At 38.5% G+C, this 27,025-nt stretch overlaps 1 protein-coding gene across 1 annotated transcript in view; it reads left to right on the plus strand.

Moving 5' to 3' along the window:
* Nucleotides 1-27,025, plus strand: part of KIAA0895L (KIAA0895 like) — a 297,059-nt gene that overhangs the window by 164,965 nt on the left and 105,069 nt on the right. Inside the window, exon 5 of the mRNA XM_044081439.1 lies at nucleotides 7,278-7,583. Coding sequence (XP_043937374.1) covers nucleotides 7,278-7,583 — 306 coding nt within the window. The remainder of the gene's footprint in view (nucleotides 1-7,277; nucleotides 7,584-27,025) is intronic.

The raw sequence follows: 27,025 nt of genomic DNA on the forward strand, positions 1-27,025 counted from the left end.
TTTAATTAATTAGTATTTTTGAAGTCTGCCACCCCTTAAAAAAGTGCCGCCCAGTGCGGACTGCCCCTCTAACCCCCACCTAGTGTTGCCACTGAGCTTTGGTTCATTTCCAGGCTGAGGTGTTTTCTGTGTTTTTATTTATTTATTTACATGCAGCATAAATATGTGTGTAGTAAAAGTTCCACAACCATGTCTTGGAAACACAATAATTTACATACTAATTGAGTAGTTATGACTGGTATGTATAGGAAGCCAAGAAAATGGGTATCTTCATCTTTGTACAGTGCAGTAAGGGCACATTTTATTTCTATTGCACCTAAGTAGGAGTGCATCTGTTAGCACCACAATCTTGCTACATTTCCGAAGCACACAAATTTGCATACATATATTTTGTGTGCTATGATTTTGGACCCTCTGCTGTGATTATGATGGCTCGCTGTTTTGATGTTGAAAGTGGAGATGTTGAGAGGTTGGCAGAGACAACTTCTATTGTAAAATAATATGACATCTGAAAGTAAAAAAAGTGGTGTAGTCTGGATGATCTATGCCCAGGGGAAAAGGAAATGCAGAGCTGAAAGGCAAAAAATGGGTTCCGGGTAATTAACCAAACCTGAGTATTATAATAAAGAGAAAAATAATTCTAGAATTTGGTTAGCTACATTAAAGAGTGGAGTTTTCCTTTCTTTAACTATTCTCAGAGAGGTCCTGTTTAAAAAAACTCACCAGTCAGGAAAAACCTTTGCAGGATGCATTAATAGCTGGTTGATAACTGGAAATTAGATGAACTAGGCATCATTATTTCACAAAGTAACAATTCCAGACTTACACCAGGAGATTCACCCTTTGCAGCTCTCTATAAGCCTGTCCTCTTTGGGTTGGGCACAAGTGTAGTTATTAGGGTATTTTGATCAGAAGTTCTTCCTATTTTGCTAAGGGCTCATAATGTGCCACCTGATTCTCTGCTATATGTCTGTCTATCTATTTTCATAAGGTAACTGAACTCATTCTTCCAGAACTTTTTTCAGCCACAACTCTGACCCCGACAACAATAGAAGTACAATGTATAAAGGTAATTTAGAGTAACCAGTTAAGTAGCACAGTTGGAGCTAGTAGGAAAGATCAAGAGCCTGAAGAAAATCCATGCTGGCATGTGAAGAGCATGTAGCCTTACAAGGGAAATAATGAGATGTCAGTATTCAGCACTGAACCTAGGTCCCCAGACTATGGGCAGCAGCACTAGTCACTACACTACCATGCTACCCCTTACCACATGACAGTGTTCTGGACTTCCCCACAGAAATACAATTGTTCCTGTGAGAAATGAAAGCTCTGTGCACTTTTTTCAGTCAGATTTTAACTATCACTAAAAGCATCTATATTTTTTCCTTGCCTCAGCTAAGAACCCAGGCACATAGCACTGTAATTCTTTGCTGCAGTTAAGCATATGCATTTTGCTGCTGCATTTCTGATATTTTGGCCTCAGCTTCTTCCATTAATATTACATCTTGGACTTAGAATTTTATCAGATATTACCCTACCCAGTTCTGCAGTGCATATTTAGATACATAATGGCTCATATACATTTCCACAGCATCCATCCCCAAGAGGTACCACTGTGCACTCAGTGATATGGTAAACAACTTATTTATGTACTCCTTAAATCAGCAGCAAGTGTTAATTACTGAAATGCTACTGGGAATTAGCTGTTTTAATCATAGCATATTGACAGCAATTGTGTGACCTGCACAGATCAGGAAACAAATACTTTTTTGGCTTAGTTTGTTCAGATTACTGAGGCAACAGTTGTTTGTTTGGAGATTGTATTTCCAAAGAAGCAGTCCTGGAGATGCTACGCCACCAGTGTGACAAGAGGCCAAATGCATCAGTTCCCCTTTCTACAAGGCTGTGCATTGACAAATAATTTTGTGTTGCAGGTTCTATTTCACATACTGGGAGTGTCCTTGAATTGGTTTGTTCTTGTTATTGGCCATTTGCCAGTACAATGCCATAATAAAGGCACCTTAGATTCTGCTGTGGTTAATTGCAGCACTGGCTAATAAAGCAGGACTGCAACATTAAGCTATTAATCATAATAAGATCCCCTGACAATGTAGGTAAAAATAGATAATGGCATTTACAGCACAGTAAAATATGTTTTCACACCAGACTTAGCAAAAAACATGGTTTGTATTTCAGCTGTGATCTAATTCAGAGAATGAACTACAAACAGGGTTTGATGCCTATCTATGACAAAGATGAAGGAAAAAAGGCCAGTGAAGATTTTGAACATTAGGCAGTTTTTCACGGGTCTATATTATAACAGCGAATTTTATAAAGTTCGAATGTTATAATATCGAACCAGTAATGTTGAACGCTGAAAACAACGAAGGTGCAGGACACTGAATTCTTTCCCAGGGAAATAATTCGGTGGGCCGTTGCTGTGGATTCGCTGATTTCAGCGTTCGATATGTTGGAACGTTACTGGGTCGGGTTCAGGTAAGTGTGCGATTGTGTGTAGGTTAGTGTTAGGGGGTGGGTTAGGTGAGTTAGGGTTAGGGAGCGGGTCAGGTAAGTGTGCGGTTGTGTGGACGTTAGGGTTAGGGGGCGGGTTAGGTGAGTTAGGGTTAGGGCGTGGGTGAGGTGAGTGTGCGATAGTGACGGACCTTAGGGTTAGGGTTGGGTTAAGGTAAGTGGATAGCTAGTAGTGTATGTAAAGTTTAGTTTAGGTTTAGGTGTAGGATTTTAAGTGTATGTGTGTGGATTGCTGTTTTTTGTGTGTGTTTGTGTTGTGTGTATGTTTCTCGGAATAGCGATTTTTTTTCCCCATGGAAAAAAAATCGCTATTCTGACTGTTCAATGTTTGCAGATTTCGGTGTTTAGGGTTCGATATTATAACATTTGATGTTTACGAACTTCGATGTTATAATATAGATCCTTTTTTCACAATGTCTTCATTCAGGAAGGCTAAAATGTTTATATATATTTAGTCTTGTCACAGATTCACAGTAGTCAGAAAAGCTTTATAGTCATACGATCATAGGAAGTTACTAGGTTATTGGCCCTGAGGCTCTTACAAGCCTAGCCAAGAATTTAACCCATGTTCCGATAAGTCAGCACCCAATGCCCCTGTCCAGCAGGGACACAGGGGGAATCCCAGGGTTGTATTTTCTGTTCCCCATCCAGTTATCCAGGTTGCTCTTAAAAAGGGTTAATGAGATACTCTGCTTGACATGGAGAGGGAATCTATTCCATAGAAAGAGGAGTCTCTGGGACACAAATCTGTCCCGCCAACAAGTCCTATTGATGTCACAGACCAGGTTGAGGTCGTGTGTGTGGATTACTCGAGTGGAGCTTGACTTGTGGATGTGCAGCAGTCCCATCAAATCGGGGACTGAGATTGCTTTGTATGCCAGACAGAGTCACCTCTGAGGAGTCTGCATGAGACTGAGTAGAAGGACAGGGCTTTTAGCCTATCTGTGTAAGGTAGATGTTTGAGGCCCTGGATTCTCCTGGTGTGGAACCTCTGTGGTCTGTCCAGTTGCTGCATGTGCTTTGTGAGGTACATGCCGAAAGGTGCATTGTACTCAATAATGGGTCTTATAAGGGAAGAATACAGGGATGTTATGACCTCCTTGTCCCTGAATGAGATACCCTTACTAAAGAGGTGGGTCATGTAGAAAGCTTTCCGTACAACGGAGGCAATATGGTGGTCAAAAGTCAGTTTGCAATCAACCTGGGTGCCCAAGTCCCTCACGACTGATTGTGTGCTTAGGACCTTGTTATTAATATGATCATTTGTGGGGACATCACTCTTCCCAAAGCGGATGATGATGCATTTTTTGGCATTCAGTTTGAAGCCATGTTTCGTGCACCAGTCATTTGTTTGGGTGAAACCCTCTTGGAGGATGTCCACATCACTAGAGGAATTAATGACTGCGTCCAACTCGCAGTCATCTGCAAATGTGGTCAGCCATAGCCCACTGGTTTTGGCCTGCACCTCAGAAAAGTATATCTCAAACAATAGAGGCCCCAAGACTGATCCCTGGTGTGCACCGTTTGTTACGGGTCTACTGCTCGAGGTGGCTTCCCCTATTTTGACTAAGTGGGTTCTGTCTGTGAGCCAGTTTGCTACCCATCTAGTAACATACAGACTGATGCCTAGTTGAGAGAGTTTATCTATTATACCCAAGTGGGGAGTAGTATTGAAGTCTTTGGCCAGGTCAGGGTAGGTGGTGTGCACTGTCTTCCCCTTGTCCATGGCTTTGGTGACTGTCTCAAAGAAATCAACCAAATTTAACAGGCATGGCCTCCCCTTGATGAAACCAAACTGTCTGGGATAGAATGATTTGGAGGCTGCCAATGTCCTTATTAATGAGGTCCTTGATAACCCATTCCATGGCCTTGCAGATTAGGCTAGTTAGGCTGATGGGTCTATAATTTCCTGGATCGGTGGTCACTCCACCTTTGTGCAAAGGGATGGCAGTGGCTGTCCTCCACTCGGCTGGGACAAAGCCGGTACTCAGACTTTGGTTGAATAGGGTGCCTAATGGTGGTGCAAGTTCCTGCCTGAGTTCATGTTGGATGCAGCCTGGGATGTTATCGGGTCACACAGAGGCTGTATTTTTTGCCTTTGAGACATTTATTAAACATTCAGTTCAGTAACGACAAATGCCTCATTTCAGGGGAATCTGAGGAATACTCCCTGGTTAAGAGGTTTATTCAGTCACACAGTAAGTTTTGATTAAGGAAACTGAATCTAGCACTACAGATTTTGTTGGTGTTTGCACACTAAAACCATTGATGTCCATTCTGTAACTCTGACCTCAAAAGACTGCAGCTACCAATGGCAAAAGTAATCAAGACTCCCACATTACTATTCAGTTTCATTTGTCAAAAAATCATATTTGGATTTCCTCAGTCTGCACAAATCTCCATGTCATTCTGGAATTCATTAACAGATTATTTGAAGAAGAGAATTCCCTGATCATAACATCGGCATCTTAAAATTACGGTGTTAGGCATGCTGTTTATTTCACTCATGAGGCTTCTGCATGCAGTTTCTGACCGTGTGTCCTTACTAGCTATACTCTGAATCACAGATTATTCATGGATGCCAAACAGTGAGTTTGTATCCTTGCCTTTTATTCCTGTGTGCCTTGACTACTAAGGCTATTAGATGGTAATAGGAGTTACTCACAAAAGCAGTAAAGCACTTACTGGGTTTTCATTCCGTTTAAATTATTTCATTCCATTACTTTGACACATACAGGTACAGATGCTTCATTTCCTACATTTGTGAAATTCCCTTGGAGTATGATTGATTACATCTTACTAAAAAAAATAGCAGAATAAAAGAATAAGAGAAACATGGATGGGAGCTTGCAGAAATGCAAAGGTGTGTGATTACGAAGATCATGACTCTACCTCTGTTAATGATCAGGCATCCTGATGTGAATTATGGAGGTCCATGGGTTTTACTGTCAAGCTTACAGATACTCTAGTCATAACCTTTCAACCTCTTAGCACATGAAATTTGGGCAAAAGCCCAAATGGAGAGATGGATTTTTAAATATCGCTGTTATAAACTTAGAAAGTTAATAGAATAACAGGACTTCTGTTAGCATGCATTTTTCTAAAGGATATGAAGTCTGAAACTCACATGTATGTCATTATTTAGTTACTTCAATCCTCAGTGATTTGCTAGAAAACCACAATTATATGATGCAAAAATCTGGACCTTCTGCAGGAATCTGGACAGTTGAAAAGTGTGAGTATAGTGATTGTGAATACAGGTGAACTGATTTGCTTTATGTACCTAATTTTACTTTTAGAATGGTCATTTTATGGATTTTAAGTAATAGAATATGGAAAAGTGGGACTAGGAGAATGTATTAAAAAAGATGAAGCAAGTAAAAGAAAGAGGGAAAGGGAGGGGCCTTAGTAAATGAAAGAGTTTCTGTATTTAAATGTTTTTATCACTGTTACTATTTGTTGAAAATGTTTTTTTTTGTGCCAGTAAAAGTGGTTAGGACATGGTTTATGAATATTAGGAACTTGGGGGCTGAACCCTGTTAAAAGGGTTGAAGAATGACTTATTACTGGGGCAGGACACTGCTCCAAGTCCATAGTTTTTTGTAAGGCAAATCTCACTGCAGTAGCTTGTCTCAAATGTAAGCCATTTTGGAATCGTGACAGTTGTATGTGTTATCAGTATTACAGTCCTGGTTTCAGAAAGGGCAGTTCAGGAATTTGATATGTAGTCACAACAAATATGAAATGTGTGAAAGGATGGCTGCAGATTGTAAGAAATGGAAAGAGGGGGGCATCTTCATAAGATGAGTAGAAGATATAGAGAGCTATGTAAGTTAGCAATTAAATGTAAAAACTGAGTGATTGAAATACCTAAGAAAGAATGGAAGAACAGGATTTTCACACGTCAGATAATGTAAATTATTTTCCTGTAGTATGGAGAGTGACTGTGTACTCATAGAAAAATGTGGGTAGGAGTAACCATAAACCCAAATGTATGACACACAGCCTAATTCCAAAAGACTTGTTCTCAGTATGACTTAGTCTAGTGTATTACACAGAAGTAAAGTCACCTAAACTGAGAACAGGTGTTTAGGAATCTGGCCTGTGCAAACTTGTTTATAGGTAGACCTTACACAGAAGTAAGTCACATACACTGACAGCAAGTATTTTGGAATCAAGGCAGATTTACACTGAGAGCAACTCTTTTGGAATTTGGCCCACAGATTACATCTTTATGGTGGATGAGAAACAAGCATCTGTTGTGTGATTATGTTATAGTTAATTTACTTTAGTATATTAGGAAGAAAGTGAGAGGAATATTAGACCAAGATGAAATGTGAGAAATCAGTATGAAGAATTATAAATGGTTTGTGTTGTGGAGTTCTTTGTTGCTATGGTGATAATTTCCATTTACTAAATTTATGTTTCTAGAAAGTAGTTATTGACAAAAAGAAAAAGTATAAATATAGAAAGTGAATGCAGAAAATAGTACAATAAGGTAACATGCTCTACATTTATTGAATGACAATGCATATTTAAAGATCTGGAATTAACACTCTTCTTTTAATAATTGCTGTATATTTTTAACACAAACTATTACTGGTGAATATAGATGTTTTCCAATTAAGGAAACTTGTCTGTGTTCAGGCAGGATTCCTCTGCTTCAATAATTAAGTAAATGTCATAGCAATATAAAGCAAATGTTAGTGTTCGTAGTAATTTTGTTGGATTTTTTTGTATTTCAGGAACACATTATCTCCGTGGGATCAATAACAATCGACAACCATGGCATAGCTCATCAGGGAGGAAGCAGTATGGTCTAAAGCCAGCTAATCCAACAGAAGAAGGCTTGGCTAGTTTGCACAGTGTCCTGTTCCGCAAGTATCCCTTTTTGTGGCGAGCAGCACTGCTCTACTACACTGTCTACAAGGCCAGTCACATGACCTTTTCTCAACTATTTCACGAGATATCACAGTTTGTACAAGATCCATGTGTACGGTGGGAATACTGTGTACGGGCCAAGAGAGGCCAAACTGACACAGCTGCTTTAGGTATATGAAAACAAATATGTATTTATGTATTTTGAATTTTCCTTTTGTAGTCTCAAAATTGTAAGTCATTTTCCAATCACAATTAATAAACACAATTTATCATGCTTCGCTGTTTGTAAAACAGATTTTCTGTATATTGTAGAATAACTCTTCCTTATGTAAAATGTATTTATTTTCAACTGTTATGCCCCTGTGGCCTCCCAAATATTAGGCCCTGTCTTGGTCAATCAGTCCATTTATTCCAGTCCCTGGGACAGTCGATTGAGAATGGTCCTCATCTAGACAGCCGTCACAGGTATTTTGAATGCTTTCTGGATTTCTGTCTGTCCCTGTCCTCACACACACCCAGCAAGACACTGGAAAGGGTCATGCAACAGGCTGTCCATAAAGGGTGTCCTCTCACTTCTGTATGACACATTTCCTTCAAGCAGCTCTGCCTCTCCCCCACTCACAGCATGAGTGGTGGTCTGTCTGGTCTGCACCACACTGTCTGCCTTCGAGTGCATGCAAACCCTTCCCTATCTTCCCCCATAGAGATGAGAGGGCAGTGGCCCTTCAACACTCTCCTTCCCTGCCTGTTCCCATAGAGATGAGAGGGCAGTGGCCCTTCAACACTCTCCTTCCCTGCCTGTTCCCATAGAGATGAGAGGGCAGTGGCCCTTCAACACTCTCCTTCCCTGCCTGTTCCCATAGAGATGAGAGGGCAGTGGCCCTTCAACACTCTCCTTCCCTGCCTGTTCCCATAGAGATGAGAGGGCAGTGGCCCTTCAACACTCTCCTTCCCTGCCTGTTCCCATAGAGATGAGAGGGCAGTGGCCCTTCAACACTCTCCTTCCCTGCCTGTTCCCATAGAGATGAGAGGGCAGTGGCCCTTCAACACTCTCCTTCCCTGCCTGTTCCCATAGAGATGAGAGGGCAGTGGTCCTTCAACACTCTCCTTCCCTGCCTGTTCCTTCAGTGCCACAGATACTAACTGAACCCCAGTTACCTAACTCATAGTCAAGGTTCCATCCCTCTGCAACATGGAAAGAGGCTTTGTGTAAATATTTCTGACAATATTTAACCCTTGCCTGTATACCATTTTACAAAAGTAACTCAAAAATCACTTTTGAAGATTTAAAATTTTGAACAATATATTTTGGTTGGGTAAGCATCTGATTATTAAATATTAGAGGGATGCTAGTCCAAAGAATGTCATCCATTTGGTTTTCTGGATGCCATCTGAATGTTGACCTCTGTCTTCTAGGGTTATTAAATTTTGAAATGAATACTTGTTCTGTATGGAAGGAAACTTAGCTTGAGAATGTGATGTCATCACCTCCTGCTGCCTTTTTTTGTCACTCCCAAGGAAAACCAAAACTCATATTATAGATGACTGTGCCTCTGAGACAAGAGTCAAAGTGACCTAACCAAAATGCTGCAAAGGAACCTGTCACAGTTTCACAGATATTCCAAGGCCACTGAGTTTTACTGCTACTTGCACCTTGCCAAAACTCTCCCTTGGGTAGCACCTCCTTTCTCCAGGAGCTCCATATTAATCAATTCCATTGTAAATTTGTGGACACCCATTCAGTCAACTAGTTTATATTTAAAGAAAGATAGTGAGTCACAATGTTTAACATGCAGGGGAAATTTATTCCAGAAATTTAGGAGGTGCAGTTATAATCCTGTCCCTCCACTGTATTTTATTTATATGCTGGTGAAGATTTAGTTCCCTTGTCTTAGTACTAGGTAAAACACTGGACTTTCAGAGAAACAGGAGGTCCAGGACAATCGGGTTCCTAATAGTGCAGTAAAAGGGAGAGAAGGGATAGAGCTTCCAGTCACTCTTGGTATTTCTAACGTATTGATGTGTTTCATGTTATACATTGTGTTATACGTCCCAGAAAGGAAATTGTACTCAATAATTGACCTGATTAATGCTGAATATAAAGGAGTGATTACCTCTTTACAACTTGATTGTATTCCTTTGGCAATTATCAGGGTTAAATAAAAGGATTTGCTAACAACTCTTCTCACATTATTGTCAAAAGAGAGGGAGTACCCAAGCCCCTCATTACATTTGTGGTTTGTGATGATGCGTTGTCTGTACAGTATGAAGAGAGGAAGGACTGGTTACCAAACATTATGATACTACTCTTTTTAGCATTTAGTTTGAGCTCATTTTTAGTACACCAAGAGTTTACTTGGGAGACTTCATTCTGGAGAGTTTGGGTGTCATAGGGTGACTTACCAACATCCTCCAGTTAGTCATCTGCAAACTTTGTTAGCTGGAGATCTTAACTCTCTGCTTGGAGATATCCCAGCACCAAGCCCTGTGGGCCACCACTGATATCATATATACTTTCTGATGAGACAACTGCAACTCACACTGTCTGGGTTCTGTCTTGCAGCCAGCTTCCTATCCATCTTACCACATATGTAAGGCATTTAGCTTTTATGTGATGCCATGCCAGCATGGGGAATGGTGTTGAAGGCCTTGGCCACGTCAAGCTGTGCTACATGCACTTTTCTGGCCATCCTCTACAGCCTCTGTAACCCTTTCTAAGAAGTTTACCAAATAAAATAGACAGGATCTACCTTTCCCGAAGTCAAATTGTTGTCTGAAATTAGAACCAATGAAAGATCAATAAAATGTTGCAAATAAGCTTATATCTGAAATCAGAGAATCAGGCACTACTGTTCATGGATCTGACTTGCAAATGACACATTTACAAGCCCGAATATACAAATGACAGCAAAAATAATATTTTGATTGCCCATATTTGATATTTATTTATTTATTTGATTTCCCATTAAGTGCTTTGCTCCCAACAATCATTCATGCATGGAGCTTTGTCCCTTTATTCTCTAAGTACCCTTCAGTAACTACAACTTAGTGATACCAATATTTACTATAATACACCACAATCAGGCATGAACTCACATAGTTTTCTTGCAAGCAATTGAGATGGTTAGTGAGAAAAATGTAGTGCCAGCTACTGGTTGTGGTACCACATAGAAAATGGCAGCTGTAGCTGACAAAGCCTAATTATTCTCCCAATGTCACTATCACAACTACTGGCAGCATCATCATACCTGCTCAATTAATTAGTTCAACAAAAATAAAAGATTGTCTGGAAACTGGAGTGCCCATGTAAGTCCAAAATATCAAAGTAAGAACACAAATTGGGATTATTTGCCCTTTCCCTAGAGGGTTTTGACCTCAGAATTGGTATATTTAGAAGTTAGGAGTGCAGGAAAAGCCTCCACGTGGTGAAGTGTGGGTGACACAGCCCCTGGAAAAAATTATTAAAATCCCTAGTTTTGCGGCAACCATGCATACTGTACACTGTATATATATATATATATATATATATATATATATATATATATATATATATATATATATTATTAAGCAATTGAGTCTTGCCATGCATTTGTAAAATATGCATGACTAACGTTAATTAAAAAGTAGCCATAATTATACATAAAATGTCTGTATATTACAGCAGATTAAAACCAAGTCAAACTTCAAAATGCAAGAAAAACGGCAGCAGATTGCAGAAAAATGAACAGCTCTGTTTGGTAACAGAAGATGTTAATATGTTTGGGATAGACTTCAGTACCTTTCTGTTTTGTTGTGTACCAGTGACTGGATACTAGAGAACATTAAAATGTGTTTTAGCGATGTTCAAGTGGACAGATGTGATATAAACACTGTTGCCTGTAAGAATGCCGAATAGCTGCAATTATGCCTCAGAAACGGGGAAAAAAGACAAACTTTATAGCATCCCAAAAGTGCTTAACAAGCTTGTGCTAGGGATTAACAGTGGATAATGTCAGGTGGCAAAGAACAGCTACAGATAGTAAAACAGCTTTAAAAGCTGTTAAAACTTCACTCTGTCACACTTACAAACAAAAGGTGTAACAAAACAAAGCACCTAACCTGTGATAACTATTTTATTGACTTTCAAAGCCTTAAAACACCTTGCATGCTTACACTTTTCTTTTCTGTGACTGTTGAATATAGAGCAGGTAAAACTCCATACTTTGCTGTCAAGACAAAATTCTTGGCATTCATGTCTCAAACACATAATAAGTTGGTTATAATCAAAGACCCAATCATAATCCTGTCTATTCAATACTACATATTTGCTTATGACATATAAACTGTAATTAAGGTACCAAATCTTAACAGGTACAGCCGTGTAAAGGAGATACAACGGTATCACAGTCAGCAAACGAAGAACCTAAGAACTGGATTTCAATGCCAAATTGTAGATAAACAAAGTTTAATAGACTCTAACAAGCAAAGCTTTTGGGAATATACTTCCCTTCCTCAGTGCATTGTACTTTATATCACATTATACATTTACCCCCCCCCCCATTAATATTCCAAAACGTGCATACTGATTGGTCAGCATGCACGATGTAAATCAGACTTATACTAATGGAAAAAGGTCCGGTCGCCCAGACATTTTCCATTAGTATAAGTCTTCTTTTTTTTTTGGACACTGTCTCGCTAAGTTAAAGGAGTTTAACATAGTGAGACAGCTTTAAAAAAAGTAACGGAGATCTTCCTTTCTCCGTTGCTTTTTTTAAAGCTGTCTCACTATGTTAAACTCCTTTAACATAGCAAGACACTTTGTAAAAAGCAACGGAGATCTTGGTTTTTCCATTGCTTCCACCCACAGCTCTGATGTACTGCGTAAGCATATGCATGCGCAGTACATCAGAACTGCCGCAGAATACCAGACAGCTGTGGAAGGGCAGCACAGAGGCATTATACAATGCCATTATTAAAGAAAATAAGTATTTTTTTTTCTTAAATAATGTCATTGTATAATAGCAATAACTCACTTCTGGGTGTGGGTTATGCTGGATTTACCCACGGTCGTCTTTGTTTGGCCACTCGGGCTTCGCCCTCGTGACCAAACCACACCAGCCATGAGTAAATCCAGCATTACCCACACCCAGGCATGGGTTATTGCTTAATTATACTTTGATTCTATCCTGTATAGCAATGGTTGCATTTTACAGCACATTATTTGATGATCATGTGCTGTATAGTAGTGACTGCACATTATATCTCCTTGTGCATTGATTTCATAATGTGAATTGTAACTGCACATTATACACTGATCCTGTGCTGTGTAGTAGTGACTGATCATTATAGCAACCCTACAGAGTAATTCTATTTTGTATAATACAGACTGCACATTATTGCAAATGGTATAGTGATTCTGTGCTGTGTAAGAGAGACTGTGCATTATGCAGTGATACTGTATGACCTCTTTAGCATTAGTAATCAGAAGCTGTCTGAAACAAATATTAACATATGCTAAAACCTATTTGTTTGTTTTTGTTTTTGTTTGGGCAGGTAATCCTTTGACAAAATGGTAGTACTTTAGGTCAGAAGTGTTAGAGGGAAGCCTTCCAGCTTATTAGTGGAAGTGGTAAGCACTAGGTAGCCTGTCTACCATAAGAGGAATGGTTTCTCGCTCTGAAATTGTAGTTTATTGGTCCTTTGGGCAGTTTTTTTCTATCCTTTCAACTTTCTCTTCTCTCTTGCACTTTAATTAGCTTATTCGCCAGCACTTCATCAGGCTTTTTGTAGAAATTATTGTAGCACACATAAGTGCTATCAGCACTAGATGTCCTATAAGGAAACAGCTCCAGTACTTAGTACTGATGATCATCTCTCCTGGCATGTCTAAAGGTCAGTGTCCTGTGATTTCTCCTATTAACCTGGTGAACTTAGGCATTCCGAGGCAGTGTAGCAACTGCCTCATGTACACAGACAACCCTCTCCTCTTACCTCCCAACACTCAGACTTGTGAGAGTTGCGCCTATATCTCAAAATTGGAAGTCATGCACTCTCTAGCCAAGACTGAAATAGCTGGGCAAGAGGAGAAGTTCAACACCTGCACCACACCACATGGAACACATAGCCCTCCAGAACACCCACCATCACAGCCCTCACATAAAAACACAAACCACACACACACCTTAGTGGAGGATCTCAATAGAAATCTACTTAAACAGCAGAGATCTCCAAGGCAGAAACACACTCCACCACCACAACACAGCACAAACCACAAGACACATAGCTCACCTACTGAGTGTGCCCCTCAACCTAAGCCCATAAGGCAAAACAGCTTGCCCAATACAATAATCATAGGTGACTCAATAGTGAGGCACACTGATGTTCCACTCACTAGGTTGAAAAAGGAGAAGGTAACAGTCAGCTGTCTATCAGGTGCCAGAATCCGACACATAACGTACGCACTCAGGTCATTCCACAACAGTTACAACTATGACTCTGTCATTGTTCATGTGGGTGTGAATGACCTGAGACACACTTTCCTGGACTACATGAAAAGAGACTTGGTGGAGCTCTCGGATTATGTGGCCCAGGCAGGTATGACCCTAGCCCTGAGCAGCATCCTATCATCACCCAGAATGATGACACAGTACAAACAGAAAATGGTTGACTTCAACAAATGGCTAAGTTTCTGGTGTCATTCTAAGGGGATCCAGTATCTGTCTGCTTGGGATGACATGATTGACAGACCTTGATGCTTTGCTAGAGATGGCCTGCATCTGTCACCCCTGGGTTTCCGGGTACTGACTAAGGCTCTTGCCACCCCTATATTGCCTTTTTTTAGGCAGTGTTCCAAAGACCAGATTACCACTGTAACAGCTATAAATAAATGCAATCTGAGAGTCATGCTGCTCAATGCTAGAAGTCTAAATCTCAAGATGCACTTACTCGAAGCACTCCTCAAAATAGAGAACATCGACATTTGTGCTATAATGGAGACCTGGTTTAAAGCAGCAGAAAGCAACCATGTACTACCAGGCTATAACTCATTCACCTTTCAGCCCCAGAGCATGGACCAAAGCTCCAAGCTGGTGGTGTCTCCATATTCATAAAGGATGTGCACACCTCCCAGACTAGTAGCCCAGCATAATGCATCTGAGATACTCCAGGTACAACTAACACTGGGTAAGACGGTGACTCAGGTCGTAGCTTGCTATAGGTCCCCAACCAAGTCCCAAGACTCTCAATCCACATTACTAAGAACCTTGGAAACTATTAAGATCCAACCCAACTCTCTCATACTAGGTGACTTCAACTACCCCTCCATCAGCTGGAAAAACTACACATGCACCAATGCACTGGCCCAACGCTTCCAGGAATTAATCAGTTCCAATGCCCTGGACCAGCTCATTCTTACCCACATTAGAGGAAGCAACATCCTTGATCTGGTTATTGCTAACATGGGCAACCATTGCTCTACACTAATAGTCAATTTCCTCCCTAGTTAGATCCGACCACAAACTAATCACCATGGAAATCCCCCCCCCCCCCCTGCAAAGGTATCCAACATGAAAAACTTCTCCAAAGCTGACTTTGGATTCCTAAAAAACAGAGGTGGCTAACTTCACGGCACCCATGCCAATGGAAAATAGAAGCATGAGTGCCGAATCCTACACCAATGCACTGTAAGAAGATGTACATAAATGCATGGAACTAGCCATACCCAACAGAACTAAGATGCTCTCCTCCAAACAAATGAAGCCAGTCTGGTGGTCCCCTGCCATTAATAAACTCTACAACAGAAGTAAGAAACTGTTGCAGAAAAAGGTGAAGTCCCAAAAGTGGAAAGATTCCCTTATTAGCCTCAGCAAAACCTCTAAAGCCAGCTATGAAGGCAGAATTGCGGCAGACACTAAAAACAACCACAAAGCCTTTTGTAGTTATATCAAGAATCTCTATGGCAATACCCAGATTTGCTCTGAGTTACTGCACAATGATACCTCCTATACTGAGCCAACAGATATTGCCAACATACTGGCCAACAGATTCAGTGCCAACTTTTCCCCTCTCTCCTCCCCTAAAGGACAGATCTCAATACCAGAAGAATGCCAGGCACCCAACATTACTGCAGCACAGGTTGAAGCTACATTGTCTAAGGCCAAGAATGCAGCTTCCATGGGACATAACAATATACCTGGATGTGTTCTACATGAATTACAAAGTGAACTGGCACCACATCTGTGTGCTCTGTTCAATTACAGCCTCACCTCAGGCTTTGTCCCTATCGAATGGCGCACACTCTCAATAAAGGAGGAGCGACTGTAGACCCTGGAAATTATCATCCCATTAGCCAGATGAGTCTGATATGTAAGGCTATGGAATGCATCAGCATGGACGTAATTAACAAGGATATAGGGAATCTCCAAACTCTAGATCGCACGCAATTTGGTTTTGTGAAAGGTAGATCATGCCTGCTCAACCTGGTTGACTTCTCTGAGTCAGCCACCAGAGCGGTGGATGAAGGTAAGGCAGTTCATACAGCCTACCTTGATCTGGACAAGGCCTTTGATACCATTCCTCATTCAGGAATTATTGATAAATTCAGCAATCTAGGCATCAACCCCTATATTGTTGGGTGGGTTGCAAACTGGCTCACAGATAGAACCCACAGTGTGGAAAGTAGTAGACTCCAACTCAGACTGCAGACCAGTCACGAGTGGAGTCCCACAGGGATCGGACCTAGTTCTTCTCCTGTTTGGCGTCTACTTCTCAGAAGTCCAGGCCAACACGGAAGGACTCTGGCTGACCAAATTCTCAGACAACTGCAAGCTGAGAGCCATTATTAACTCCCCAAGTGATGCAGCCATGCTACAGAAAGGCCTCACTGAGACCAATGACTGGTGTTAAAACCATGGCCTTAATCTTAATGCCAAAAAATGCATTGTCATCCCCTTTGGCAAAAACTCAGTTCCCACTAATTACCACATCGATGGGAGCTCACTGAACACTGAAGGCATTATAAGAGATCTGGGAACACAGGTTGACAGCAACCTCTCCTTCAACCACCACATTGCCACTGTGGTCAGAAACCCTTCTATGTGGCATATCTCATTACCAAGGGTTTTGCATCCAGGAAGAAAGAGGTCATCATTTCTCTCTACTCTTCCCCCATTAGACCCATCACAGAGTATAATGCCCCATTTGGTATGTACCTCACTAGAAACCGGCAACAACTGGAGAGGCCACAAAAATACCTCACGAAGAGGATCCTAGGCCTTAAACACATGTCCTACATGGACAGACTCAAAAGTTTCCAGCTATTTTCTGTCTCATATCATCTACTAAGAGGCGATCTCTGCTTGACTTACAAAGCCATGTCTGAGCCAGCTCTGTTAGAAATGCTACATCTAAAGAAATCCCAATCCCTCCACATCACATGCTCCAGAGACCTCAACCTCATTACCACAATCAACAGAATATGCTAGAGGGCCAGGTTCATAACCCAGAGACTACCCATGCCCTGGAATAGACTTCCCATACATTTCAAGCAGAGCACCTCACTAGCCCTCTTCAAGCGAAATCTTGATGAGTGGATGGGAAATAGAAAGTTCACCTCGGGGATCACTCCAGTGGCTCTACTTGATAGAGGCACTGGGAACTAACGATGGACGGCACAATGCCAGGGCACATCGATGGGCTAGGCTTGTAAAGCCCCATGGCCATTAGCCTAGTACACACCTATGAACCTATGAACCTATGAAGTGTTACATGTCGATCTATCTTTGTCCAAAAAAATGCTTGTACTTAAATACATATGAGTTCCTACACACACACACACACACACACACACACACACACACACACACACACACACACACACACACACACACACACATACATTTTTACACACATTATGCAGCCTGGAAAGGCTAAAGTACATTTCTGAAGAATTATTTTTTTGCAGTCTGTATGTTATGACAGTTGAGGAGAGAGTAGACTGATATTATTATAAGGAGGTGGAGGTTATTATAAGGAAGTGGAGGTTATTATAAGAAAGTGGAGATTATTATAAGGAAGTGGAGGTTATCATCATTAGACTGCGTTAGAGCCTGGCAATACTTAGCTGGAGAGCACTCTGATCCTATGTTATTGTTGCCGATAATATAAATTGTAGGTGTGCAGTTAACAAAGAGGAATAATATATTTTGCTGAGTGAATGCATTGCTTATAAGGTAGATGTATAACATGTCTGATTTCTTTTAATTAAAGGGAAAAGATAGGTTAGACTTGTTGATTGTGGGGCAGGGATGTAGTTGAGACATGTTTGAAATGGAGGGGGATGAGGAATGTGTGAAAGGTTGAATGATTCTCAACCCCATGTTTGTGAGTTAAAGGATGTTGTAGAAGAATTGAGTTATATATTTAGGAGGGAAGAAGGAAAAGTCAGTTGAAAGATGGACGATCAGAAGAGCAAAGAGGGTGGAGTTGACCAGATGATGGTATAAAGACAGAATTAGAATGGCTAAGTGTGGGAAGTTATGTAGGGGGGATAATTACCAAGAGCAGATGAGGCGGGATCATTTAGAGATAATAGAATCCTATCCCATCTTACTTACCTGCTTTTCTGATTGTCTCCTTTCTTCTCTCTCTCTTCTTCTTCCGCCCGCTCCCGCTCGCCCTGTGGCCTCCTCCTCCCCTCCCTCCCCCCCCCCCCCGCCCACACCCACCCCCCCAGTCCTATTGTTATACCAGCCACACCCCTATACCTATACTATCCCTCCTTCCCTTCCCTTGCTTTTCTTACCCCTCCCCTCCTCTTATTCTATTCTTATCTCTTCTCTCTTCTTCTTTACCTCTCTCTACCTCCTTCTTCCTCCTCTTCTCCTTCCTCTTTCTTCTTTTCTCTTCTTCCTCTCACTCACTCTCTCCCTTCTCATACATCCCACCTCTTACCCAATTCTCTTCCCCCTCTTCCCCTAACCCTTGACAGGCCTACTATTTACCAACACCTATATCTCACCCTTTTATCTGTAAAACAATGACTCCCTCCCCTCCCTACACTACTCCTCTATCAGTCCTCCTCCTATTATTTTCTTCTCTTTTTATTCTCTTACCTTCTTTGAAAACTCACTAACATCCACAGACCTCTTCAATACAAACCTTCCACACAACAATACTCAATATCAACTCTCAATACAATACATACCACTAACTATCTAACTATCAGATTTCACCTCTGTCTCACCTCACCTCCTACCTCACCTCAGATAATAAAAAAAAACTGCTAACCTCTAAACCAATAACCGAAAAAAAGCCTTTACTAAAATCCTACCTTACTAGATGGTGACATCCCACCCCCCCCTCCCAGCCTACCCCCCCCCTCTCAATAACAAATTTACTCTTAGAAATTTCACACATTCATAAAATATACAATAAAATATCCCACAACAATAAACTATAAGACATCTACTCCCCTACAGACACCTACTCTCAACCTGGCTTAAATCTCTCAATCTAAGACTCCAAAGAAATACCCCAAGGCTATAATAATATATAATATGAATAAAAAAATAAAGCATAGAGGTGGTGGAGTAAAAATCACAAAAATCCTTTTAGCATCATCCTTTCCAATCAAATCAAACATCCAACCTCTTCATAAATCCCAAATGTCTAAAAATAGAATAAATCAATCAAATCCCAATATAAAATACCAAATGAAAAAGCCTAAGGTATATGCCCCATACCACCATATAGGTACAAACTAGGTTTCTTTAGACCCATTGACTTCAAACACCTCTGCACTACCCACCCTTTTCCATAATCCTACTCGACTTAATCACCTGAACTTTATTAATGACTGGAATACCTCTCAGTCATAAAACAACTCACTATATTCCAAAAAGTCACCTCAACTACTAGATTCACAATAGACTAAATACTAACAAACAATGTAATAGTAACTTATATAAAAGGTACAATGAAACAAAATCAGATGTTCCTTTATGTGCCAGAGATGATCTCAGTTGTCATCAACTTAAACTTATTGAATTAGAGAAAATACCAAGTATTTTAAATTAGAATATTAGAAAAATCAAGAAAACCCTTTATTTTTTAATTTTAACCTTTTCCTTTTTCCACCTGAACTAACTTCTTTTTAATCTACTTCCTTCCTTATGACTAAGTTTTAATCCATTTTTGATTTACTTTTTTATCCATTCTTGATAGAATGGCTTCCAAAGATCCATTAGAATGAATCCAAAAACACTAAAAAAAACAGCCAAAACTAAAAGAAACTCATCAAAGAAATAAATAAAGCTTCAAATAAAGCATCTCACAGGAAATCCTAAAAAAATCATTTCTCCAGCAAAATCAAAACTAAAAATCAAAAATCAAAAAACTCAAAACAAAACCAGACAAACAAACTCCTCAACTAAATAAACTTCCAATCCCCAACAATTCCACCCTCTAAATAAACCCAGTAACCCCCCTCCAAAAAAACTCCTCGCTAAACTCCAATCCTTTCCCAACTCCCCTAATGCAACTTCTTAAACTTTTTCCTCTACAACAAAAAAATCCTAGCTAACTCTCTAGACAAAAAAACTATTTACCCTCCAAACAACTTAACTAACTCTTCTTACAATTCTACAAAAACTCTACCCTTGCTTTCACATCTATTCTTCCCTTCCACTCCAGAAGCCTTAGCAATTTGAAGCCCCATCCTTCCCTTTTGAAAGCAAAAAAGCATTTCCTCCAAAAAAGCAAGCAGCCAAAGAATCTACATATTCATCCACATAACATAAACTCCATTCTATCCTCCAAGGATCTTGCAATTCTTCTCCCTTCTCCTCCCACTACATATATTTAATAATCACCAACAATACAATTGCTCTCCTTTCACTAGCTAAATCTCTATACAGAAATGTATTCACCAGCAATCAGCACAATAATCTTCAGCATACACAACACTATAATCTATCAACAGCACACACAACAATAATCACAGTACCACCAGTCAATCTCTCTCTCTCCTCTCTCTCTGATCTTCTTCCTTTCTCTACAATCTTCTCATCTCTCATCTCTCTTTCATCTCTCTCTCTCATTTGATCTTTCTCTCTCTCTCATTCTCTTAACAACCTCTCTTAATATAAACATTCTTGAATCTCTCTCAAAGCATCATATCTCAGCTTCATATCTCATCATATCAAAACAACAGACAAATCTCTTCCATAGGAAACCATTTCTTCTCCCTTTTTTCCTATTTCCTTGGTCAGGTCTCTTCTCTCATTCCTTCCATATTCTCCTCTCTTCTTATTCTTCATTTCTAATTCATTCATTTCTGCATTCAACACGCTAAAGAACATTGTTCCAACAATTTGTTTCTACTCCACTACAACCACTATCTCACTTCAAAAAAAACTGAACTCTACTCTCCCTTACTGTTGAAACTTGTTTTTCCTTCCAACTCTCTCAAACTAAACTTCAACTTCAAACAAAAACTCTAGGAATAACCCTTTCTTCACCAGACCTCATAACTCAACAAATCTCTTCACTATCATCTCACACAATCAGAACAAAAAACACAAACAAATACAAAACCAATAAACACTCTTCGAACAACAACAAATTAACCACATTAACATAGTTAACAAGATTTATATCAACCCTATAACCATTATCCCCATAAACCCACTACCACTATTACTACCCACCCCCCCAACTATATCTACTCTACTATCATCTTACTATTACTACCAACATTAAAAATTAATCTGAATAACCCTTTAAAAAACTGTATTGCCCCAACACACACTATATTTGCAAACCCTCCTCCAATATTTATTTGAATATCAACTATAACTGACCTGTTATGCTTTCCACTCCAGAACCCCTACCCTCTACTTCTCCAACTCCCATAGTATACTAGTATACTATATCTTAAGTAACTCTCTTCTGATTCTCTCTCTCCTAGAAATCAACTCTAACAAATCTCTCATCCTTATCTCCTCTCATAAAATCAAACACAGAGGTCATATCAAGTCATTAGAATTCCCACAGTTTTGCTGTAATTGCTACATTTACAATGGGCTGTTATTCTTCTACTTAACTGACTTGGCTCTTTGCCTCTTTTAAATTACTAATTAAAAACTTTCCTCTTTACTACTATTTTTGTTCCTAACTTTCACCTTTCTAACTTTTTTTATTCTTATCATTTTTATTCATTTTTTTTTCTCATAATTTTTTAATACTTTTATTTTTTTTTTCAAAATATTATTTATTTTTTATTTATAAAATGTCTTTTTTATTGTATTCTCTTTTAAAAATTTTCTCATTACTTAATTTCTTTTGCATATCTTTTCTCTTTCTTCTTAAATGCTTTGTTCTTATATCTATAAATTTTTATGCAATGTACCAGTAGATATGTAAATTTTAAAAATAGATAATAAAATAAATTAAATGGACTCCCAGTAGAAATGGACTTGTAAAATGTAGACTAAAAATAAAATAAATAAAATAAATAGAAAGGAGCTGGAAAGGTAAATAATAGGAGTTTAGAAAGTGCAGATTGGAATGGAACATTTGTGAGTAGTCATATTAGTAGGTCAAGGTAAGTGTCAGGCATGGGAAAGTTAAATGGAAAGAAAGTTGTAGAAATGAATGGGAGAAGGGAATGGAAAGGAGGAAAATAATCAGTGAGGGAGAGAGATGGGAACATAAATTTCAGGAAATGCAGAGGTAGGGGATGTTTCTGGAAGGACAGGCAGACATGTTGGTTAAATTATGGATCAGGAAGTTACATGGAGATTCAGTTTAGGACTTAGGTGCAAGTTGTTGGGAGGGTTTGAGGAAATGATAACAAAAAATGTTAAAGGGAATTGGATGCGGGCATACCAAGTCTGACAGAAGAAACTTAAGGGGAAGACTGTGGAGGGATGGAAAATTAATTTAAGGACATTGAAATGATTCTGTTCATTTTCCTTTCACTCCAAATCAAAGTCTGTAGCTAATTACAAAGACTTTGGTCAGTGGAAAAACTGGTTGTATGTGGAGTTTGGTGGAAGGAAAGAGAAGTTAGAGTCCGTAGTGGGCTTCACTTCTGATGTGATTCTGTTGGGAGATTATTAGATAATACACAAGGTAAGGAAAACAGGTTGTTAAGTTTTAATATGTAGTGGGGATATGAGTTTTTTGTCTGGTACAGAGAAGATTGAAGAAGATCTTGCATGACTACACTTCAGCATGCAAGGGGGCTGGGCAGCAGCAGCACAGAACAGAAAGCAGTGAGCACTGATTATCCACGTGTAATGCAATGTGGCAGTGAAAAGCAGGGCCAGGCCCTAACAATGCTAATGACTTAAATAAGTTGCTTCACGTTTCATTATAAATGATAAATATAACATCTTTACTTGAATTGCATCCAAATGCATCTCTAGATCAAGAACAGTCAAGCTACCTGACTTTGCATAAAAGTATCTTTTTATTCTATGACATACCTCTCAACTGTACAGATTTTCGCAGCATGCCCAGATTTTGGCCTCATATTTTTGGTCCGTTTTTCATGTACTTGTGGTTTTCTGCTAAATATGTGGCACATCATTACAGACTGAAGTTAGAAAATAATGACAGACATTTGAGTTTCAGACTTCATGTCCTTTAGCAAATTCATGCTAATGCAAAACGTGTTATTCTCAGCTTTCTAAGTTTGTAAGACCAATATTTAAAAATTGTCGCTATTTTTGGGCCTTTGTTTCACTTTTATTTATGGCTTTGTCCAGATTGTTTGCTCTAAGAGTTTGAGAGGTATGTTCTCTGACACCCTAGATATACCACAGTCCCATACAAACTCTCCTATAATATTTCTTCTCGCTCTTGTGAAATCTCCAGGAATATTTACTGAAATGTTGCAAATATTTATAACAGCAAAGATAACTGAAATATATACCCTGCCTAGAATGTTCAGTCCATTCCACTCCAAGTATTATCTTTCATTGGAGATATTACTTTAATGTTTTCCTTAAAGGTCGTTAGATTTTGACAATAAGTTTTTCTAGCTTTGCTTAGCTAGGTAGCCAAATATTTAATACACTCTGCTTGGAGTACAATGGATAGGCCTGTTTCATCATTAACTGGGGGATTTTTGTTTGTATCCACTGACTAGTTTTCATACTATTAATCTTGTTCCCTGATATCTTACTAAAATTATCCACCATCAGAAATATCTCAACATCTTTTTTGATGTTCCATCATATAATTCAAAACATAATGTGCAAGCATTGAAATATTTATTCATCCGTATCTAAAGTATATCCCCTTAACCAGTTTGACCACAGCCGCATAAGGTTCTAAGAATAAAATAAATAAGTGAGAGGAGAAAGGAAGGATAAAGAACCATGACTTTCCTGCATGAATCGTAGCTTAAGCTCAGGATGCTTTATAAGCCACCTCTATTAAGTCAATAAACTCAAATAAAAAAAATATAACTATTTCAATCTGTTAAAAGGCTTCTAGTCCTTTCACCAGGACTGCCAGAAATAAGTTTGCAATCATGATTTAATATGGAAATAAGTCTGCAGATAGACGGAACTGTGAAATCGTTCCCTTCTTTTGCTATTAACAGAACTACTGCTTATTTATGCTTGCAGTGGTGGCGTAGAGGGATACAGCCCTCATTACAGCCCTGGTGACCCAAGTTTGAATTCAGTCTTGGGCACTGGACAGTGAAGACAGGAAGGATGGACATGCTGATGAACTGCAGTTTGCTAGACTGTGTTTGGGTGAGGAAATATTTCAAAAGTTTTTTTTTTTTTAATTTTTTGACAGCTTTCTTTTCTTTTTTTTTCCATAATAAATTTTTATTGATATATATTTTCAAAATACAATAAAATCACACACATAATTCACTACTATTACTGTCAAAACTATATACAATATCTACATGAAATACTTCCATATAAAAATCGTCATTATTCCAAAAAAGAAGACACCAGGGAAGAAAAAGCCAAAACATTTGTAGAAGTACTTTGCGTCCATACATATCATACATATTTTCAAAACATTGTTTCCTCCACATATACATCCAAACTTTAATATATTCCTAATAACAGTATTATGCTAATATAATGTTAAAAACCTTTTCCCATATTTTCGGGTTATTAATGTTTTTGTTACTTTGCTTCAGGAGTAATTTATGTGCTAATATATGCTTTATAGCCACAAGCTTGAAATTATCCCATGATGTCTTATCTGGTTCTAACCAATTTGTAGCTATATATAACTTCATCATCAAAAAAATATTCATACATATTATAGTTTGTGACCTAGAGAGCTCTCTTGGAGGAACATGTAGAATCATAAATTCCCATGATAACGTTGAACTTTGATAACCCATCTTTTGTAGTTGTGTTCTAAGAGAGTTCCAAAGTTTATATATACACTTGCAGCTCCAGAACATATGAAGAAGATCCGCCGTTTGATTTGTACAATATGGACAAGTTGGAGAATTCCTAGGATTAAATTTATGTAACCTAAGACGAGTATAATAAGCATTATTCCAAATCATCAACTGCGTATACATCAATTTTTGAAAAGAGACCTATTTTATTGTTAAATCAATTGCTTTTAATACCTGATTATCTGCTACTGTCATTTTGTTTACCCAATACCCTGACAACAGAATTTTATCCTGGAATTTTAAATCTTTAATTAATTTATTTGTTGTTGTTATAAATTTGACCTCCTGTTGGAGAGCCTGCCACAATTCAGAGCATTTATCCACAATTCCAACTACCGGTTTAAAGTTTTCAAAATGACTCAGAGCAAGTTCTCTGATTTGTCTCATGACAACCATATAACTCTTAGGAAGATTCAATTCCTGCCTAACTTGCGAAGCGATAAATGACATTTATTAAAAACATCAATCAGAGTCAAATTAACTATTAATGGGAATTTACTAAGATCAATCAACTGATTATTTAGTTTAAAATTGGTATTCCTATGGAAAGGCTGAAAAAACATCATATATTGCAACAAGTCTACTGATTGGAATAAATTTTGCAAAGATGACACATATGTTTTTAAGTGGTCCATAATCCCATACTTTATCAAACTAGTTTTATCCAAAAAGGGTAAAGCTTTAGGATTTATGTTCCGATCTAGAATATGCTTGTAATTCAAGACCACCCAAGTTGGTATCCACTTTGTACTAATTACCTCGTAATTAGCAATTCTTAAACACCTGTTGGCGTTCACAATTAAATAGTATACTTCAAAATTCGGTAACTCAAGTCCTCCTCTACTCTTCGGGGTCATTAATTTCTCATACGATATTCTAGTTTTCTTTGGCTCCCAAATAAATTTAGCTAGATCTTTATGAATTTGTTTAAAAACTGTCTTTGTAATTGATACTTGAGCAGACCTAAAGATATATAACATTCGTGGTAATATATTCATTTTCACTATTGCTACTTTTGCCAATACCGGTAGTCTTAAATTCCTCCACCTGCCACAATCAGCTACTATTAGTTCCCATACTCGTTTAATATTATTACTATAAAAGTCCTTATTATCCGTAGAGAAGCTAATACCCAAATATTTGATATTTTCTTTACATGATATCTTCCCCAACACGGACATTAATGAAAAAGGTTTAGGGGTTCTTAACGGGAAAATACTAGTTTTCTCCAAATTAATTTTATAATTAGAAACTTCTGAAAATTTGTTTATAACATTTAATATCTTTTCACTATCAGAAATTGGGGTTGTACAATAAATAATAAGATCATCAGCAAATGCCGACATTACTAATTTATTCCTATAAAGTATTGGTGCATTATGATACAAATTTAGCTTAATATATAAAAATAGAGGTTCTAAATAAAAGTTAAACAATAAGGGGGACAAAGGGCAACCCTGCCGTGTACCATTTTTAATCTGTATTCTTTTAGAATAACTCCTAATAATATATAACGTAGTATACGGATTACTATATAATATTTGTAGTATCTGAATAAATTCCTGTGGCATATTGAAATAAGGCAACACATCAAACAAAAAGTTTATATCCACTCTATCAAATGCTTTCTGTGCATCTATTATAAGGGCATAAATATTAGAGTTGTTTTGTTTAGCATACATCATCATATTATGTAGTGTAAGTGTGTTATCACTAGTTTGTCTAGTTGCCATAAATCCAGCCTGTTCCTTAGAAATTAAATGGATCATAATCTTTTTTAATCTACATGCTATAATGGTAGTGAGAATTTTCATATCCACATTTATTAATGCTATTGGCCTGTAATTATCCGGGCTTTGGGGTCTGAATTAGCTTTATGTATAAAGATTGTTTTTGACGCATTAAGGTGAGGGTCACTAATTTTATTTCTAATTATATAGTTAAATACATGAGACAATATTTTACCAAAACTATCAGCAAACTCTTTATAAAATTCAACTGTCAAACCATCAGGACCTGGTGACTTATGTACTTTCATATGTTGAATTACATATACTATTTCCTCTGAAGATATAGGTTTAATCAGATCACCTTGCAGACTCTCTTCTAATTTTGGAAAATTAATTTTTGCAAGAATCTTTTATTCTGTTTATGTATAGACCTATCAATTTGACCCTCATAAACCTT

This window comes from Protopterus annectens, chromosome 8.part0 (assembly GCF_019279795.1).
Source record: "Protopterus annectens isolate FY-2018-M chromosome 8.part0, PAN1.0, whole genome shotgun sequence".
Taxonomy (NCBI): Eukaryota; Metazoa; Chordata; order Ceratodontiformes; family Protopteridae; genus Protopterus; species Protopterus annectens.